At 39.2% G+C, this 14,967-nt stretch overlaps 1 protein-coding gene across 1 annotated transcript in view; it reads right to left on the reverse strand.

The window, feature by feature from the left end:
- Positions 1-301: 301 nt before the first annotated feature.
- The window catches only part of ABCA4 (ATP binding cassette subfamily A member 4), a 61,491-nt gene continuing 46,825 nt past the window's right edge, over positions 302-14,967 (reverse strand). Inside the window, exons 32-49 of the mRNA XM_059854269.1 lie at positions 14,641-14,673; positions 13,401-13,506; positions 13,235-13,309; positions 12,589-12,758; positions 11,475-11,652; positions 9,963-10,078; positions 9,148-9,295; positions 8,703-8,826; positions 7,861-7,990; positions 6,854-6,974; positions 6,626-6,688; positions 6,408-6,514; positions 5,276-5,417; positions 4,593-4,727; positions 3,327-3,430; positions 3,147-3,239; positions 2,588-2,837; positions 302-1,727 (exon numbers count right to left, since the gene is read on the reverse strand). Of these exons, the coding sequence (XP_059710252.1) occupies positions 1,605-1,727; positions 2,588-2,837; positions 3,147-3,239; positions 3,327-3,430; positions 4,593-4,727; positions 5,276-5,417; positions 6,408-6,514; positions 6,626-6,688; positions 6,854-6,974; positions 7,861-7,990; positions 8,703-8,826; positions 9,148-9,295; positions 9,963-10,078; positions 11,475-11,652; positions 12,589-12,758; positions 13,235-13,309; positions 13,401-13,506; positions 14,641-14,673 (2,218 nt within the window). The 3' untranslated portion in view covers positions 302-1,604. The remainder of the gene's footprint in view (positions 1,728-2,587; positions 2,838-3,146; positions 3,240-3,326; positions 3,431-4,592; positions 4,728-5,275; positions 5,418-6,407; positions 6,515-6,625; positions 6,689-6,853; positions 6,975-7,860; positions 7,991-8,702; positions 8,827-9,147; positions 9,296-9,962; positions 10,079-11,474; positions 11,653-12,588; positions 12,759-13,234; positions 13,310-13,400; positions 13,507-14,640; positions 14,674-14,967) is intronic.

Genomic DNA, 14,967 nt, shown 5'->3' on the forward strand with positions numbered 1-14,967 from the left:
ATACTAATTGACCTTTGACCGAGCATTTTACATCAAGCTTCTCTCAGTAGTTTTTAATACACTTTGTAAATACATGAAGTGACTGCTAGTCCTTGGAATGCTCTTCCTATTTTCGGAGCCAGGGAGAAAAATCAGCTTCATTTTGAACTTCCTGTGTTTCCTTTGTCACAGGATTTTCTGTGGGACTTAGCTGGGTTTTGTGTGAATCTAGTTAAAAAAGGCTTTTGAAATCTATATGAATGACATTTTAAAGAAGTTATTTTAGAATATGAAGAGAATGCATAGATACTGTTTTGTTTCATAATTAATTTATTTATCTATAATAGATGTATAGAAAGATTTTTGCAACTATTTGTAAGGGTGAAATATGCAATAAAATCTATTTTAAAACCAGTTGAAATAATTATGGCAAAAAGAGAAGGCTACAGCTGGTTGCTGAAGTTTCATAATATTCTGTACAGTAAAAAGCAAGAGTGTCCTTATAAAAAAAATCTGCATCAATTGAAGAAAAATATCTTTCAAAGCAACAATACATGACCCAGATTTTAATTCTGTATAACATACCTTAGAGAAGATTTCTTATAGAAATTACTAAGTCTGATAGATAACTGAAGCATACATCATTATGAATTTGTTTTCAGTATTGTTTTTCCACTAGTTAAACTGTGAACCAGAAAAAAAGAACTAAATGTCAAATGATTTCCCACTGAGTGCAGTGTGGAGTACAAGCAGGGTGAAATTTTCCTTCTGAGGAGGTAGAAAGCACATACCCTATTCAATCTTTACACCCACCTAATGTCCAGTCGCAGAAAAGAAGAAAGAATTGTGTAGTAACAAAGAGACCTTTCCATGTCTCTGCAAGAAAACAAAGGTTTTGGCAGATTTGGTCATACTTTCTTTCTTTTTAATTTCCATTTTGACATTTGGCCTCTCTTTGAGGCAACTTGAAGATGAGTATGAGATCATTTTAATTAATTTTTTTTTTTTAAGAGCAAGTTTTTTGTCTGGGTCTGAGCTCTGAATTAATTCTTTCCATTCTTGCTGAGACAACCGTCTGTTTTTACTGGCAGCCTGGTGAGACAGTGAAGCAATCTCCCAGGACTAGCCCCATCAGCCAGCACTGTTCTGACCTTGATAGTCCCGTGCACTCAGCACAGCAGGAATCTGCTTCTAAGCTGGGCAATGCTCTCAGCCCTGGGATCTGTCTGCTGACTTGTAGCAGCTGACATAAGGGTTAAAGAAGAAAAACCTGCCAGCCTGAAAGTACCAGCTAGAGAATCCATCTTTGATGTTATTTATATGTCAACAAGGAGGAATGAGACTTCTCTTCTTGTATCTTATAATGGACTTTACATTAGAGGAAGATTTTATTCTAAAGCAAGGACCTGCCTTTCCTTTGACACTCTCAGCATGTAGTGTTACTGGCAGAGCAGTATAAGTTGGCTGTTGCTAGGGCTGTTGTTGTTGAGAGCACAGTGCTCAGAAAGGTGCAAAAAAATCAGTGTAATACTGAGTGTGCAAACCTTTGGTTGACCCTTGCTCTGCTCTGGTATGGCACATGCTTGCACTGCGCACGCACTAAGCCTGGAGGCTGCAGGAGCAGTCTATGCAACTGCCTGCTGAGGCAGAGCTGGGGACACCCTGGCTTCTCGGCTGGCTCCAGCTGCACGTGGATGCAAAGGAATTTCCTCATCCTCCATCTGCTGTTTAGCAAAGTTCACAAAAACCTGTGTGAGGAAAGCAGAAAATGTCACCATGTCTTCAACTGAGATGGAATGACTTAGTGGAGTGACTGCTTGGAAGGAAACAGACAGAAAGGGGAATCCACAGACACCAACTGAACTGAGACGCTGCATTATCAGCTGAGATCATGAGTTCCTCCTTTATTTTGATAAACTTCCTTGCAACTTCCTTCCTTTGGATGTACTTGTTTGCAAGAAAAATCCTACTTTTTCTTAAGGAGGAAATGGCTTCAGCCAGGTTTGCACGGTTTGGACAGCATGAGTTAGGTTGTGATAGGAAAGAGGAGACAGAATATTTTAGTAGGAAGCTGAAAGGCAGCCAGGAATGCCTCTCCAGCAATCCCACCAAAACCAGCTTTGCATGTGTGGACCCTTTGTTACTTAGGAAAGCAGACAGATGGGGCCAATACCCTCTGGCAAGTGGGTGTTTTCAAAACTCCCAGTAGACTTCCCAGGTTTTGTGTGTCTAATTGCTTCTTACAGTATCTTTGACACAACACAGTCCAAACCTCTTATTTAAAATTAAATGCTATTCTCAGCTCAGTCTCATTCCAAACTGCTGTCATTGCTCAGACTGCTCCTCCTGAAGGAATGGGTTGTGTGAATTCTGTCATGGGAAATGCTGTCTTACTAGCTTTCACATGGCACCAATTCACACGGGGAATAAGTTACTGATTCATACTGATACACCCTCCTTGATGAGAGGCCTGGGAATCTTGCCTGAAAAAGAGGTGTGAGATAATTCTCTCAACAATTTGGTCCTTCAGTTGTTTGGATACATCCCCATTATGTTGTCTAATTCTCACCAGACAGGCTTTTTCATGGACGTTTTACTTTTTACTCACCTGATCTAATGTTGTTTGAGACACAGAATATTCTTCAATATGCAGATTTTCCTTATTGGAGATTATTAATCGAAAAATCTTAGCCAGAGAGGAAGAGCAAATCTGATACTGCAGCATGTTGTAGTGTTTCTCTCTCTGGAAACTCCCTGGGAAGTTGAGGCGTATGAATTTCTCAGCAGGAGCAGGATCTGGAGGCAGCCCAGACTTTGGAGCTTTGATTTTCAGAGTGACAATGTAGCCATCTCCAAACCTGGGAAGGACATGTGGATTTAGGAATTGGATGAAGAGGTTGTTTCATCATTCAGGAAGGAAATTCGTTTTCTGCAGCTAGGAAAACAATAACAGTATCTGAAAGACACTGCATAAGATCCAGCTTTTTAGGAAGCCCTGTATTTGCCTTACAGAAGTGGTATGAGATCTGGTCAGATTGTCTAATATACAATAGAGCTGCACCCAGAAATAGGTGTGGTTAACTACTGAATTGCTTATATTAAGAGTAGTACATGTCATATACACTTAATTTTCTGATTAAAAACCACCATAAAAATATTCTACTTACTTGTATTTTAGCTCCTGAATTGTGCCTAGGCATTTGAAGGTACCTTGTACCATGATGGCTAAACGAGTACAGAGGGCTTCACATTCTTCCATACTTTCAAAACAGAGAAGAGATATTTGAGATAAAAGCCAACAGATGTACTTCAGCTGCTTTCAGAGTCTGAATGTGAACTGTTTTTACCTGTGTGAGGTTAGCACCACTGCTCGCCCATCTCTGAGCACACCAACAATGGAGTCCCACAGGAGGCGCCGGGACTGAGGGTCCATCCCCGTAGTTGGTTCATCCTGTAATGGAAATGTTAAGGCAATCAGAGTCAGATAAAACAGGGAAAATCTATTTAGAATCAGGTCATTTTTTGGACCATAGCATGTGAGTGTTTCTCTACAGTAATCTGTGCCTTGAGAAACATAGGAGTGAGTGGGTAGCAATGAACTTCTTGGCACAAAGCAGTAAGGAAACAAGACCATGGACTGCAGGAAAGAATACAGTGCTGTCTGTGTAGGGCACAGCTACAGGGAAGGGAGTGCCTTTTCTGGGCAACAGTGAGCTCTCACCAGGTCATCTGATTTGTATAAACATATAGGACATAGCTCAATCCAAGAAATCAGTGAAGTCATTCTGAGTTACACCACCTAAGGATTTAATCCTACATAACTCAGCTAATCCAGAAAGTAACAAAAAATGTAAACAAAATTAGGATAGAAAAAATTTCATTGAACATCTTGTCTTAAGAAATTATGAGAAAACATTTTATCTGCCTGTTGACTACAGGCAGAATATATGTAAAGGCATATTAAATGGTACAAGGAACCAGGGCTACTAATAGATATTAAAACACTTCTTCATAGACTTTACAAAGTAAAAGTGACTGTGTCTAAAAGTCATAGACATACAAATTAAGGTGGTAGAATATAGTCTAAATAAAGAATTTCTGTTGTAATTCCATACTGAATTTCCCTTTAGATATGCAATTACCTGATCACTTATTTTATTTGGCAAGAACTACATTTCAGCATTTGTATAGTTTAGTATAAATTTGTATAATTTATTCCAAAGATATTAAAGGCTGAAAAAGGGTAGGAATCTTCCTTTGTTCTGCTGGATAAAGCAGCCAAGTGGATTTGTTGGAAGATCATCTTTTACATCAGTGGCTACACTCTGACAAGAAAAGGCAGACTGAAATTAAACAACAGTTTAAATTCAGATTTTTCTGGATTATAGATTTTATCTCAACACATTCTTTTTTGAAGATCTTTCTTTTGAAATCACTTGGGGTCCATTAGAAGCATAGTTACACATCCCAGACTACACCTGAAATTAATTCAAAATTACACTGAAATAGCTGTAAGTTGAGGGCAGAAGGGAGCTTTCAAGGACTTTGGAGCTCTTTATCAGGTAGTGTTATGAGTATTGAACTAGCCAGGGCTGTGTTTCCATGACACTTACTAGCAAGACGAGTGGTGGGCAGCCTATCAGGGCAATGGCAGTGGAGAGCTTGCGCTTGTTGCCACCACTGTAGGTCCCTGCCAGGTGGTCTGCATACATAGGAAGTCCCAGCTTCTGGATGCCCCATTCAGCAACCTGTGAGAAAAACCATCTGTTTCACACAGCAGCGAATGCAGAACAGACAGGATTGCTGATACATCCCTTTTCTGATAGAAACATGACAATCCCCTGGGTTTTAGCACATTCATTTTAGAACTGGGCCAGGGAAGTACAAAGTATTTATGATGATGATGAGGGGTGTTCTAACTAGGTGAGGGAAAGCCATAAAACAGCCACAGCTGTAGACTTCTATCTGTGCAAGAATTTAAATTATTTTCTTCCCTGTACATACACAACTTTAAAGGCAAGAGCAAAACAGCAACCAGCGCCATTCTGAGCCACAGCAATCGCATCTTTAGCCTTCCACTGTTGGTGCCACAGATTTGCAAGTACCATTAATGCCTGGGAACCTGCATTTGATAGTGTGTTCTTGTTATTTAACTGTCCAAATGACAGGAACCACACCCAGGACTTCAATACACAGAAAAACGAGTACACTTTGGAAATTCTGGCCCTTAGCATGTTAAGAGCATCATTAATCATTACAAATATCACTGTAATTATCAAAAGAAAGAGTACTTTACCCTCTTGATTTCTTCAGCTGGAATCCCCCGCAAGCGTGCATATAAATACAGGTGTTCTCGTCCTGTAAGCAGGTCATCAGTGGCATCAAACTGAGGGCAGTATCCCATGTTTTGATGGACATCAGAAATGTGGGTCAATATACTGGAGAAACAAAGAAAAGAGTTGTAGTTCTATAATGCTAGCTCTAAGACAGAGAAGAACACTTTGAATAAAATCCTTATTTTCTGGGGCAACAACTCTTGTCAGAGAAGAATTAATTCTTACAGATAAAACGTGCTACAAAAATATCTGTCTGTTCATAAGAGCAAGGAGTATATTGTTGTCGTAAGTCAGCTCAGTCCTGGTTAAGAGTGTAAGTCCATTTTCCCTCACCCATTTGCTTGTTAAAGTATAGACTAACTTAACAAGAAGCTCTTTAAACAGCCACTTGGGTTTATTTACTTATTTTTAAAACAGTGTTTATATCTAGAAAAAAAAGAAGCAGTTATTTCAGCTCAAAAATGGGCACTAGCAACAGACAGGCAGGACACAAGGCTAACACGTCAATGGTAGTAGGAAAAGTACAAAATCACAAAATGGGTGTGCTTGGAAGGGGGCTCTGGAGGTTATCTGTCCACTGACCCTGCCTGGGCAGAGTCACCTAGAACAGGCTGAGCAGGACCATGTCCTGGCAAAAAAAGAGTTATTGTTCAAATCACATCAATGGACAAAGAATCAAATCCCAACCACACCTAACAAGCCAAGGCACACAACCTGGAAGTAAACCAACATAAGCGCATACCAGATCACCCTGTAATAACTTATGACATTATGCCAGCACTGTGTAAACAAAAATGTTAGAAACAGCCACAGAAAAATCCCAAAGCTCAGATCAAAGTACCCTTTTGGATGGGTTATCTTATGTTTGGGAGCTCTTGCCACTAGATATGATTGCCTTGTCCCACTGTTAGCATTACTACAACTTACCCACACATTTTACAAGCGTTAAAGGTATCAAACGCAATTGTATGTTATCTGTGATCTCAGTACCATAATGCTGCTGGATCATTGAGAGTGTGATCTGGACACTTCTAATCTGGACACTGCTAAATGGTAAATGGACTGTCACAGGAGTTTTTTTAAGGTACTTACCTACTGCCAGCCACTATAGCATCTCCAGATGTCACATCAGTATCTCCAGTCAGCATTTTGAATGTTGTTGTTTTGCCAGCACCGTTCACTCCCAAAAGGCCAAAGCACTAAATTGCAAAATTTATCATATTCTTTAATATTTCCAACTTGCAGATCAGTGGGGGCATAAAATCTGAACTGATCCATGGAATGTAATCCAGTGTTATTGAACAACCTACCTCTCCGGGACGGATGCCAACACAGAGTCTGTCCACTGCAGGCTTGCGTCGACCTGCATAAATCTATATTGATGGGGGAAGGAAAAAAGAAAGGAAAGTTCCTATTTCAAGACATCTACAGAAATGAAAATCAGCAGAATTTTTAGTTTTGTTTAATGCTATTGGGATGAGATATCTTTAGAACTGAGACAGGAGTAAATTTTTTTTTCACTCTTCTCAAATTATTACCTTGGTTAGTTCTTGTAATTGTAAGATATCTGTTTTGTTTCCTCCATTCATAATTCTTTTTCTTTCTTCTGCAACATCCTCATCTTCATTAATAATAGGTGACATGGCCGTCTCAGTAAACCTAGAAAAACCCAAGATACTGGGTTGCCCTGGGTTCAGTTAGAATAACAGTGTGAAACAATGGCTAATCTGCTGCCAAAAACGTGACTGGTGGAAGCAGTGGGGTTGAAACTTCACAATTGGCTGGAGTATTCCTGCTGTTGGGAGAAGCCCTGACCTTTAAAGTTAATCTCTAAATACTAAAAAGGGAGGAAATGGCTTGCTCAAAAGAACAGGCCTTGTAGGACACTGATATGAGAATAACCTGCCCCTTAGCCACAGCTTTCACTATTTGGCTAATCTTAGTAGCTAGTGATGGCCCTTAGAAGTAGAAGTTTTGAGTAGATCTCTCAGCAAGACAGTATTTTTATAATTGCACCAATTAGTACTCTTGTTGGCAATCTTGAACAGGAGTGAATGACCCACTCACAGCTGGTAGGTAGCTCTTTTCATCAAGGGAGAGGCACTTTTGTAAAGCAGAGAGCTTTAAAGCACAGCTGTCCTGTGCCACAGACTAGAATTGCTGTCTTGGGATGCCAGGATAGTAGCTCATAGTACTAGCCAGTATCTAGCCTGACTGAGGAGACTACAAACTTTCCAGATAATTTTATAATCTCATTATTATAGTGTCTTAAATGAAAAAAAAAAAACATTAAAACCTTAATTCAAGAAAACTAATTTCTTTAATAAAATATTCTTAAATCCTCTTAAGACAATGCAGATTTTGAAATGCTTTTTTGGATCAGGATGTCAACAAATTAAGATAAGATTGGGTAAGTAAACAGAGAACAAAAAAAGCCACAAATTTAGAGAAAAATTAAGAACAAAAAGAAGAAAAGAGGGACATAGAGAATAGCAAAGATAGTCATCCTTTTAATAAGGAACATTAATAGAACTTTTAGACATACCATCTTGTGGAGAACAAATGGTGCTGCATAAAGAGATTCAGAAAGAAGAACACAACTCCTTGAAGAGCCATGGCAACCAGGTTCTTTCCAACAAAGTCCCACTGAAAGGGATCAGAAACATGCTCCTCACCTTTGGAGAAAGAAAGGAATGTGAAATACTACTGAAAAACCCCACTACTCCTCAGAACAAAAAGCATAATCATAATGAATTACTGTACTTTATTTGCTCATGATCAGGCAACAGTTTTAATTTTCCAGTCTTATAAAAAGTCTTAACAAAATACCTTCCAAGTTCAGCTGCTGCATGGGAGTAAAAATAATCTCTCTGAATATGCACTAATTTGGATATCATTACACAAAACTTGCATGGATTATGTGAAAAGACACACATTTTCTGAATTAAAACTGATGAGTTCTGTTCTATGACTATTCTTTTAATAAGTTGTCTGATATCAAAGACAACCATATCCCAAGAGAATGCATTTGAAGAACAACAGCCACTTTAAACATCAGCTGAGGTATTCAAATGAAATGAAAAAAATAAATCCTCCTGTAGTGATTTTGGGTCTTCCAAACAAAGGATAAAAAGACACCAGAGTCTGACACTGAACAAATGGGCTCATTTCCAATGCAGATTACATGCAGTTGGGCCACAGAGTTCTGGCAGCACTATCAGAAGCTGTGATTCCTTCAGAGAAGGCGATCTTTCATATTTCTCATCCATCTGATGATGGAAAAGGAAAAAAAATCTACTACTTTTCTGAGTTAATCCTTCCGAACATCTCATCCAAGGTCAGGACATGTGACACTGCCACAACTTGTTTCTTATTGGCTTTACTTACCAAACCTTGCATATACTTCAGTCACAGCTTGGTTCATGGCCAAGTCAATGAGTCCACGGCCCAAACAAAAATGTGGGAGGACAAGCAGTACATTTTTCAATGTTTTATTAAACTTCAGCAAAGACTGTAAGAAACAGAAACAACATAAACTGTTTAAACCAGACCTGTTTAAGAAACCATAGCAATGTAAGTGAAAAGTTCTTTGTCATGTCAGAGAAACTGGATGTTCTGTTTTTTTAAAAGAGAGAAATCAGAGTATTTTAAATAATAAATTCAACTAATATCTCTAATATTTGCCTGTGATGGTATTTGGTGACTGATCTCTCCCAGTCCTTAACTCATGAAGCCTTCATTATATTTCTCTCCCCTGTCCAGCTGTGGAGAGGAGTGAGACAGAGGCTTTGGAGGTGCCTGGCATCTAGCAAAATTACAAAACACTACTTACCGGATTATTTTCAAATAATTCCAGGATGAATGTAATGGCACTGCTGTTGATTCCCACAAAGAGATTAATACAAGACAATGCAACATAAGCAGTGCTGGGGATACTGAAGAAAGAAGAAGCAGGGTACATCATGGGAATTACTGCCCATCTGCATGCAAGAAACAGAAGAAAACTATAATAAATTCTCAGTATTCTCATGTCAGTTGGCCTAAAGAAAACACAAAGTTAAGCTTTCTTCCCATCCCAAGTATAACAAAATGGTGTAACCAACCCCTAACCCACCACAGTATTTTCTCCCTGGTTACTACATAAGATTTTTTTCTGCTTAGTCGTTTTTTGCTATTAAAATGCAAGGCATAAGACACTGCTGAAATTGAGAAAATTTAATGCTAGCAAGGCTGCTATCACCCCAGGTATCTTTGCATACATCAGTGAATTGTACACCAAGAAGAAGAAACAAAGAAATGCTGAATGCTGAAAGACACTTTAGTATTGACTGTGAATGTGGCAAATGAACAACCACTAAATTCCTACACAAAGTACGAGGAAGAGATCAGCAAACTGAACAAACATATTTTCCTGTATGGGTCACATTTGATGCTTAAAAATGCAAGGCAGGCAGTGACAAAAGAATCTCTTTTACAGCATGTAGCCAGACAGAGTATGTAAATATCCCACAGAAGAATCTAGTTTTAACCTGTTTTGGATCCACCAAGTTCTATTCTTCAAAGCTGGGTTCTACTGACCTCAGCAACATGAAATAATTACTATGTGAAATACAGGGCCCACCTGCAGCAACAATCTTGAACACTCACCCATAGAGAAGCAGCAAGGCAACGAGCACTGGGAGATTGGTCGGGGAGGTGTATGCTTTCTTCTTGAATCCAGCAAATATAGCCACAACCATCCCAGCACTCAGTGCATAATTCACCTGCCACAGCACAGGGGGAAGACCAATGTGTGAGACCTGAGAAGGGCTGCAAACATATCCAGATTCTACACATAATTCCAAAAGGAATTTGTATTGAGGAACATCAGAATTTGCGTTAGAATGGTCACACTGAATTTTTTGGATCAACAGGTCCCTGGAAATGCAGGGCCTTAGAACTAAATGTTTTTCTAAGACATCTTTTATCAGACTGATCATCAAAAATACAACATAAATTGTTGTTTCTTAGATTATGATTTGTGAATCCATTATTTCATAGTCTGGCTGCCAGGCTTCCCCAAAAGGTGGCCATGCAAGGGAAGTACAGTTTCTGGTGAAGCAAACAAAGACTGTGTAGGATGGCAGAGCTAGTCACTTTAGCCACTTTCCTCAGAAGAGGCTAAAGTGAATATGCTTGGCCACTGCTCACTTTTTCTGTTCAGTACTAGCAGCACTACTCTACTGCAATGCATGGAATTCTCCATGTAGAATGGAAGGCAGCATTTCCCTGAACTGCTAACACCACTTCATGCCTTTGCATCATGTTGTCAAGGGCAACAGCCAAGCAGAATTCCTGTCAAGGAAGCTGCTGTGAACAGCAGGGAACAAGAACTCTGGGACCTGCTTCTTTCCCTCACTTACTAAAATAATGCTTTGCTTTATCTACTCCTGAGAGAAGACCTTCTAAATCCTGAAGAGTTTTGGGCTTTTCAAATATTGATTTTCTTCTTAATTTTTTCAATTCCATGTTCATGCCTTTCTTACTGCATAATTCCTTGGCCACTTTCTTGGTTGTGAAGGCATGGCCAGAGAACCAGCCCTTGTTGTGCCTCAGCCAGCCAAAGAATTTTCTCTTTTATGACAAAGAGGCTGGAGGGAAGCTGGGCCCTGTCTAAGCAAGTCCGTACCTGTGGTATAAATCTTTTTGGAATAACTCAGTGACCTAAATGAATATGTCATTTTAGACACCCTAGACTATTTTGTCAGGCCTACAGATACTGTTCCAGCAGGCTGTGAATCTTCCCCACTTAGGTTTCTTGAATATCTTGAAATATGTTTTGGGTCTTCTAGAGGACAGGAGTGACTAGCACCATGCAATGAGGCTTTTCCCTGGTGTAGTACGTTGTACTTCATTATATATAATAAATTGTAAGGGCTAGAAATCTTAGGACTATAAAAAATACAGCTTCATTAGGTGACCAAGTTGTGCACCTGAATTAATTCCTACATCTGTAATTAGTTCAGAGGCCAGACCCTTAGCATGGTCTCTGAGAAACACTTAAGAGAAATGAATGCTTTGCAATGCTTAGAATCACCTTCACTTGATTCACTGATTTGCCCTCAGCTCATGCACACCCAGGGTAATCAGAGGCTGTCAGTCAGATCAGCAGTTACTTACTATGTCCCACATGAAGTTAGTTAGCCAGTAGGTAACAGGGCTCACACCACTGACAAACTGGAGATGTTTGGCTTTTGTTACACGCTCTTGGATCAGGTATAAAACAAAACTGGCTGGTATAAAGGACATGGCAAAAATCACACAGATGGCAACAACAGCATCCACTGAAGTGGTCAGTCTACAACAGAGCACAAGAAGGGAGTGAGAGCAAGGGAATGGATGCAATGCAACACTATATTAGCATCTGGGGACTCTGGAGGGTGCTTTAAGATCTAGAAGTAGCAAGGCTGTTTTTTTAAGTAGAAGACTTCTCCAGTTTCAAAATGTGCTAGTGTATTTTTCCAAGATGTTTTGAGGACTGTAGCTAACAAATATGGCACCATTCCCTGATCTTTTACTTGCTTTATATATCTCAGTTTGACAGCTTTTCCTGTGTGGGACATCTCAAACTAGACATTTAGGCACAACAGCCAAAGTGCTCTGGAAGCAGGGAAAAGAGAAATTTAAAAAGGCAAGTTGGAGACAGTGAGATGAAGCACAGATTTTGCCTTTGTGCTACAATGCAATGTTTTCAGTTTCACTGAACTATGAACTTAATAGGAGAGTGAAAAATCTTGTCTTTTTAGGGATGTCTTTTTCAAGAAATTATGACTTTTAGATTTGGGAATACACCAACCCTACTACATGCCATTAAAAAATCTACCTGCATGCTGTCCTTGAAACCAAGAAAGTGGGTTGTTGACTACTTGACCTGTATTCAATTATGGACAAGTTCTCATTCCATTTTTTTATTACATGTTTTATTCCAGAAGTAAATGTATTGGATTTGGAGCATGAACAAAAATTTTGGAATCTTCGTGCTTGGGAATCAACAGAAACGTGCAATACTGTATATCCAATGGTCATAGCTCCTGTGTGGGATGGGAATGAAATCTCATGTGAATGTAATGAGACATGAGTAGATTCTTGCTTAGAATAAAACTTCAGGGAAGGGCCTCCCCATTCTGTCAACTGAACTTTCTCCTCAGAGTGTGAGCATGCTGGAAGTTGCAAGTTGCCAGGAGAGGAGGGGGGGTAAAAGCCAGAAGCAGAGCACAAGCACAAGCAGACTTACACAGTGACTTCAGAGAGTTGCTCCTTGGTGAGGTTCAGAGGATGGTTTATAGCAGTGATCCCATGTTCCTCAGGGTCTTGGCCAGTCCTCAGACTAGCTCTGAGGATTGCATTATTGGCTACATTGAGGAAACTAACCATAGCATGCCAGCCTTTATTGTTAAACCACACCTAAAAGAGTCAGAAATCACAGATTAATTTGTCAGTTACGGTCTTCAACTCAGCTACAGGAGAAAATTTGTCTGCCTTTTGTTTACTTTGGTGGGCATTCTCAGCAGGGGTGAATCCAACACCAGGAATACATAGTTCCTAGGCACAGTCCTGCAGGAGGAGCTCACATACCATGCTTTTAAAAGCATTAGACAACTACTGTCGGGATTTTGTAGAAGCACATTTTGAGATTTAGTGTTCTACTCAAAGTATTTAGGACGGCAAGCAGTACTAAGAACATGATTTTAAAGAATCTCACATATGAAATATTATGAATAAGAATTACCTAGAGTATGTGATATAGTGTTAATACCAAGTTCTTTTAAAGTACAGCATTTCAACTCTTCTTGCATCTGGGAATACCACCAGCATATTCTCATAATTTGAAGTCTATGTCAAGAAAGACTGTGAGTTAGCAGACTAATTCCAGCAAATACCTTAATATTATCTTCAGTTTCCATGTATTTAAGGAAATTAGGGATTTCTTTAGCAGCAGCCAGTGAAGCTTGTCCCTAAAACAAAATGAAAAAGCTAAATGCTGCAGTAACCAGGCTTTAATAAGGGGGCAAAACCCAACCAAATAAAATTAAAATTCTTGCTTACTCCTGTCACATTCATCATTCGGCCAAGATCACTTAAAAAATTGACAATTTGATCTCCAGAAACATGAAGGACTGGAAGCCTTCCTCCTATAGAGATTCCTCCATATCTAGTAAAGAGAAAAACATCATTAATAATTCATACTACACACCCATATCTGTACATTAATGCAAAAAAAACCCACTTAAAAAAGACCCCCACTTAATGCAAGTTTAAGTTTTATACATCAAATATTTAATGTATAACATTTTGTACTCTTTTTCTAACAATTTGTATTAGGTCTTTTTAGGGCTTACAAATAATAGAAGCTCTATAAGTTTCTGAGAGGCTTATGACAGGATCCTAAGAAAATTATTTAGAGAGGATTTGGAGAAAACAAAACAGTGATTTCTACAGAACAAAATCTTTACATGAAGGTAATTGCCATATAATGTTTTAGACAGCATGGAGGACTAAAGACAGCAAAGACCTCAGTTGAAATTTCAGATGCTCTGAGAGGAGCAGGTATTCACCAATGTCAGTACCCGCCAGTGCATAATGATAAATACTACTGCACTACTGAAGTGAAGTTTAATCCCACAGAAAGCAATGCTTGCACATGAAGCAGACATTCTGTAAGAAAGGCAGTCATCCAGTTGCTATCTTTGAAGTGAAATCCTACTGCTGGTGAAAAATGAAATAATGTGTACTTCAGGTGAACCAGTTTCTTTCAAAGCTTTGTAACTGCAGGGTAGACATCACGCACTGGGGTTAGCTGCTGTCTCTACCTAAAGAAGAGAACTAGTGGAATCTGGCTTCTAACTTCTGCTCATGTACAGAGCAGGCAATTGTGGCTGTTTCTCCTGTATTTGATAGGCTGGTGTCTAGGTTTCATCCCACTTTCTTTGGAGGGTTTATATTTTTGTTGTGTCACAGCAGTAGCACAATATACTGTAGTATTGTGTCAAACCTTTTCACCACACATTGCCCATTGGTTTGACTCCTGGAGGTAATAAAGCTCTGATAGCTCCATTGTGAGCCTCTTGCCTTCATCTCCTGCAGGCAGTTAAAACTAATATAACTCCTGGTCTTTATAAGACCCTTCTTCATCCCCAGCCTATTTCCCACTGAAGCCATGTCTTAGTTTGACAATTTCTGCCACAATTCCCCTTGTCCATTTGCAGAAACATTGTGAGGCTCCCTGGTTTAACAGAAATACAATGTTCCTTTATTTACTACCTTAATCTATGAATAGTTTTCTTACCTCTGCTCATTGACCCAGTATTTACTCTTCAAGCTGAAACAGACAAAGAGAATCCCCTCTCAATGCACAGAACCAAAGTCAATTATATGTTAGGCTTAAATAAAAATTAAAGTTGAATTCCTATACTTTTCAGACCTCCAATCTGCTGGTTATTACTTTGAGTTGTGGAGTTGGCAGGAATTTTGGTATTCCTTGCAGTGTGTTTTTTGCTATTTGTTTTCTGACATGATTAATCTCCAACTCATACAGAGATAAGCAAGATTCCTAAAGTGACACATACTGGGCTATTCTAATCCATAATTAATTGATTTTAAAAGATGTATCTAA

This window comes from Haemorhous mexicanus, chromosome 9, assembly GCF_027477595.1.
Source record: "Haemorhous mexicanus isolate bHaeMex1 chromosome 9, bHaeMex1.pri, whole genome shotgun sequence".
Lineage (NCBI taxonomy): Eukaryota > Metazoa > Chordata > Aves > Passeriformes > Fringillidae > Haemorhous > Haemorhous mexicanus.